The 5,855-nt window shown below is 42.2% G+C and overlaps 1 protein-coding gene across 1 annotated transcript; it reads left to right on the top strand.

Moving 5' to 3' along the window:
* Positions 1–4,452: 4,452 nt before the first annotated feature.
* MELLADRAFT_67897 (uncharacterized protein) lies at positions 4,453–5,749 on the top strand (the record flags this gene model as incomplete). Its single annotated transcript, XM_007416322.1, has 2 exons — positions 4,453–4,639; positions 5,355–5,749. 2 exons carry the CDS (start codon positions 4,453–4,455, stop codon positions 5,747–5,749), a joined length of 582 nt encoding a protein of 193 aa, XP_007416384.1.
* Positions 5,750–5,855: the final 106 nt, after the last annotated feature.

Raw genomic sequence — 5,855 nt, 5'->3', positions numbered from 1 at the left:
TTGACATTTGTATGTATTATTCAATTCATTCATACTTCATTAATGGTACTCAAGATTTGAGAAGTGGGGTCCAGAAGTGTCAAGAAGTGACATCCAGAAGTTTCTTGAACATGCTCAAGAAACTTCTGGAACTTCTGGAACTTCTGGAACTCTTCTGAAATAATGGTACTCAAGATTTGAGAAGTGGCGTCCAGAAGTGTCAAGAAGTGACATCCAGAAGTTTCTTGAACATGCTCTAAACTTCTGGAACTTCTGGAACTTCTGGAACTTCTGGAACTCTTCTGAAATCTATGTGCGTGTTTACGCGGTGATCACGCGGCAGCTCAGGGGTTTTTTTTTGAACACTTTATGTATTTATATTAAACCTTCTTCACCTGCTACAAATTTATGTAGGTCATATAAGGCGTGAATTCTCATGATCCAATGGCCAATCTACCACCCTCCAACCATAACACCAGCGAAGCCCCAATCACATCCCAATCACCTTTGATATTTACTCAACCGTTTCCTTTTGCTGTAGTTTTGCCATCTTTAAATCATCTTTGGAACCCTATGTCTTCATCAGTTTATCATCCACCTAGTTCTCAAGTTCATAGTCCAGCAAGTATGAATAATCCTCCTCAACGAGAAAGTACTCCCAGCCCTTTGAAGAATGCTCCACGCCAACACAAGAAGAAAAACGGCGACATCAAAAATTCTCCCGTCCGTCCTCGAACTTTGTGGCACACAGCTCGAAACAAGGATGGACAGAACGCTCTTGGTGTGTTAGCTGATTGGTTGTCTACCCCCGATGGCGATGGTTTCCAGCTTGATAGGTGGCGGGGTGATGGTGGAACAATCACAAAGACCAGTGTTGGTGAGGAAATTGCTCAGTACCTGGCCGAGAGAGGCTTTCCAAACATTCCTGGTACATCTGTAGAGGCGCAGGTATGTTTTCATAAACAGTCCGGTGATCCATTAGTTATGTTAATTGGTATCTTTATCCGTTTAGATCCGAGAAATCGAAAAGGCTTTTCAAAAAGCAAGAGACATGCAAACCGGCACGGGTCAAGGTTCAAGAGAGAGAGACATGAATGATGCTTTGGCTGAGAAGGAAAAAAATGGCTATGCCACTGACAGTGAAGTCTGGCGAGAGCTATTATCAAGTGTAGAGGAAACATTCGAAATTAAGACCTTGATTCACTGTAAATATCAAGTTAAGTAGATAACTGACCTGTGGTGATCAGCACGACTCAAAAAAACCTGTCCAAATTATTACCAGCTGTTCCCAGCTTTTCAAAGACGGCCCGCAACATCACCTGGAGCAGTCCAAGAATCCACTGACATCTTTGATGAAGATTTGATTTTACTGAACACAAATCCTAGCCATCAATCATCAGATTTGCCTGCATCTTTTTGTGAAGACGACATCAAAAACTTGGTGGATCCCAGTCTTGAAGCTAGTGCGATCAATCTCGAACAGGTGCTGAGTACTGTGGGGAGCCCAATCTTGAATCGCTCAGGCTCTTGCAAGGCTGAACAAAGCCACATCAAGTCTAGTGTAGATATTTCAATCTCCCCATCAAACAGCTTGATTGCCAAACCCAAGGTGAAGCCTCGTCAATCTCAACCTTGGCCGAGTCATGTTTCGCTTGAAGCTGTCAACAAAACCACGGGAACCTTACATTCCAAGTCCAATGGGAGCTCGTTGAATTCAGCTTCGACTCTATTGTCACAACACTTACCATTGCGGGAAGATCGCCAAGCCAAATGGGAATTCAAGAAACAACATATGCTGGCCGAAAGAGAGAGCAGGGAGGCTGAATTGAAAGGTAGCTTAGAACTTCGTCGTGCTATTTCCCATTCTTTGACTCCCCAAACCAACGCACATACCGAAGCACTTCAGGGACTACAAGATAGAAGAGAGACTTTGGAATTAGATCGAGCCCAAGCCGAATTTGCCAGAAAAAATTAAGTGAATCGAATGAACTGAAGAGACGCAAGGATCTAGTTGAAATAGAAAAGATGGAGAAGGACCTTGAGGGCGAAACGAAAAGACAAAAGTTTGAAGAAATCACAATGTGAGGAAAGTTGTACAAAGAGTACATGGATAATTTTAACATCAGTCTGGCCAAAGCGAAACAAACTGTTGATGAGATGCTCAACAAATGAGCATCTCAACCCTTTGGTACGGACACTTTCCTGATTCTCTCACCAACCCTCTATCTTTTTGATTTAAAACTCAACGGTGTGGCTCATTTGTACCTTTTAGTTGTTTCGTGACTCAGATGAAGAGGCTATTGATACGATACAAGCTCAAAAGATGCGATTTCAAAATGGTTTCTTATTAAATGGTTTCTTATTGAATAAACTTATTTTAATTCTCTCTCATCAATTGTTTTCACGAGTCTTGTTGATAAAAACACTCAAGTTTGAGAAGACTTAAAAAACTCATTGGTTGATTTCTGTTGTTCATGTTTTTTGTTATCTTTCACTTTGTCGCTGGTAATGAAAATATTTTGAAATTCCTTACAACCTATTACATACTTTAAAGTATAGAAAGACGATGTTCTTTCCAATAATTGGAGAGAAAAGTGTTCAAACAAACTGTGTGAATTAAGCAAAGATTTTTAATGATCTCCATCAACCACACAACCATAATCATCAAATACATCGTTTCTTAGAGTATCGTTGTTGTCCGCCATCACATCGTCAGCTACTGCAGGGTTATTCTTGACATAATCTTCTTCGGCCTCGCGTTCATGTTGGTTAGGTAGATGATATGGGAACCTGGATTCTTCACCTTCCTTCAACAAAAAATTGTGTAATATACAGCAAGCCATCAACAGCGCGTTCATTTGTTTCATCGATCGCTTGTCTCTCAGAAGGAGCCAACACTCCTTCACCATCTGAAAGCAAGACTCCAACATTCCATTAACATGCTCGATGATTGTTTGGGCCTCGCTCAGCATTGTGTTGAATGCAGCCTTCAATCGCGAAAGGTTGCTGTTGACCCCGCGCTTGAAAAGGGGGAATACACATCTCATAGCACTATAGCCAGAGTCTGCTACTAAGTACTCCCCTTTGCTAAAGTAACGTGATGGATGACTCCAAAGCTGAAACTTGAGTCAGCAACAAGATCAAACCATATATAAACCAAAAAAAAGACCTACCGAAGACGTTCGGAACACCCTTTGATTGTGAACACTGCCGCACCAGCTGTACCGTGCAAAAATGATTCTTCGCCGATTGTCACAGACAATCATTGAGTTGAGTCCATAAACAAACTTACGGGTCCAGTAGTCCTCTTTGCATTGTACTGGACCAAATGCTAATGGAACAAGTGTACCATCAACAAATCCCACACATCCTTTCAAGGCTGGGTAATCTTGAGCAATCTCGGATCGAATTTTCAGGCGCTCGAGTGGGGAAGGCCATTGCAGGTACTCGTCTTTCAGGGGAACAATAGCCAAGACACATCGCCAGGTATAATTCTCAACACTGCCTTCTGTTGTTAGAACCGAGTCAAAAAATGCAGTTGAAGATTGAATGAATACCCGATAGACTTGCCTGAGACACCTAATAAGTGGCCTATGATTGCTACTTGTCCTCCATTTCGCGCTAAGCCCAAGTTTGCCAAAGCTACCAAGAGTTGAAGTGCAACTGGAGCTTGAGGATTGGCGGAGTTATTTTGGAAAACTGGGCTGTCTTTGATCCAATGAAGGAGGCGAAAAAAGTTTTCCTTTGTCATCCGTGCCTGTATTCATAAGAACCAAATGTCACCCAGTATTCATTCAAGGATATGAAAAGGTAAAAACTCACAACTTTGAGGAACGTTACCTCTGTGGAATTCATGATCCGATCAAACAGGAATTGGGTTTTTTTTTGGTCCAGGAGTGATGACTTGGGAGAGAAGTATCGCTGATTTTCAACAGTTTGGAGCGCTGCCAACCATACTTCGGCAGTACATTCATTCAAATGGAGGTCTTCAACTTTTGATCTTCTGAGATTTTTTAACGCAAGAACCAAAGCCAGTCGAAGAGTTGGTGTAAGAGGAAGATCTCTTGATAATTCTGGAACAAGAAGAATTGCCAATAGTAACGTTGGGATGGTTGATGGACGGTTTGTTGAAGGTTGGATGAGTGGTTCGGCTGGAGGGTGAGCCATATGATGGCGTGCAAAACCTTTGAGTCCTCTTATGACTTGCCGCCGGACTGAGACGCGTGGCATGATCAGGTGGTATGACTAGACATGAGCACCTTGATGGGGCTCTCAAAGTGGCAAGGAACTGTCCAGAAGTGTCACTCAAGAAGTTTCTTGAGCATGTTCAAGAAACTTCTGGATGTCACTTCTTGACACTTCTGGACGCCACTTCTCAAATCTTGAGTACCGTTAGTGCCTCGAGCAAGTCAGGGAGCCAGTCTTGCTCAGCGTAACAAGATAATTGGCGAAAAGTGGACCAGTCTGCCCAATATGGAACAGATGGTTTTTGAACTGTCCATTTTCTACACTTTATCTGGCCTCCCTTCACCCAAACAATACAAGCCACTTGATTTGACTCCTGATGAGCGTCATGAGTTACAAACACTTTACAATGAAACAGTGTCTATTGCCAAAGTCACTAAGGCTTATGCCTCGATATCAAATGGGATCCCTCAAGGTCAATCACTTGCAGATCACAATTGACTTTTGCGTAAGCGTGTGGAGGAATTTCATTCTGAGGTACGTTGATTCCCTTCTACTTTTTTTTGAGATGATAAACGGATGTTGACTGTGTACAAACTTTCAGTTTCAGAGTGAATCAACTCGCATGGAATTCTCTTATTACTTTCTTGTTGCTGGAACTCATCCTCAAGCTTCTGCAGGCACAGGTTCTGATGGATGGTGTCTTGAGTTCACCTCGCATCAAGACATGGCTGATTATGTTCGTACTAAGTGTAACTTTCCTGTTATATTTGGCGCCCGAACTCAAGGGGCTTCGGTGGAGGAAGCGGTAGCAGCTGCCATAGCACTACCAGCATAAAGTAATTTTCCCAAGGAAAAATCAAATACATTTAGAGCAAAAAATGATTGAAAATGCATTTGATCAGCATTAAATCAGCATTATTCAGCATTAAATGAGCATTTTTGATTAAAAATGCATTAAATGTAATCATTTTTTCCTTGGGAAAATTACCTTTTGCTGGGAGTGTAGGTTCCAAGTCGAAGTCAACTGCACCGAAGCCAAAGCAGCCTGCAGATGTTGTGAAATCTAAACTTTCTGCTGCCCTTCGTGCCCAACTAAGTGAGTTCTTTCTTTCCCAATCCATCTGTCTGATATCAAAGTTCTGAATTATGCATTGATCAATATGTACACTGCTTTTGCTTCCCCATAGCCGCCGCAATTGGTCGTGATCCATCACAAGGGTTTCCTCACAAGCCCCACCCCGCTCAACGCCTTAAAGACAAAGGATATCGGGTCAAGATAATTCAATTAGAAGGATCAAAACTTAAGCCTGAAGACTTTCTGCTAGGTTTTGACAAAATGAACAGTAAGCGATCATTGTGGCTGCAAGACTTGGAGGCTGGCTTATTCAAAATTGAAAAGGATGAAGAGCTAGGAGGCTTGGTGAATGCAGGAGTGACAAATTCAGCTGATATCGATGAAGAAGAGGAAGAATGGGGCGGTATCCCAGAATCACGCGAATTGTTGGAGGCCAGTGCATTACACGATACAGAGCTTGAGGATGAAAATGAAGAAGCAGACCTCCCTGATGAAAACGACTGGTGATAAAACACAGAATTGGGAGTGAAAGCTAGTTTTTTTTCTGTTCGATGTCTTTCAAACCAAGATTCATAACAAGATGTATAATTAATAAACACCCAAGAATTGTCTA

Source organism: Melampsora larici-populina (genome assembly GCF_000204055.1).
Source record: "Melampsora larici-populina 98AG31 unplaced genomic scaffold MELLAscaffold_59, whole genome shotgun sequence".
Lineage (NCBI taxonomy): Eukaryota > Fungi > Basidiomycota > Pucciniomycetes > Pucciniales > Melampsoraceae > Melampsora > Melampsora laricis-populina.
The sequence above is the reverse complement of the archived record's forward strand: the minus strand, read 5'-3'. Positions and strand labels throughout refer to the sequence as shown.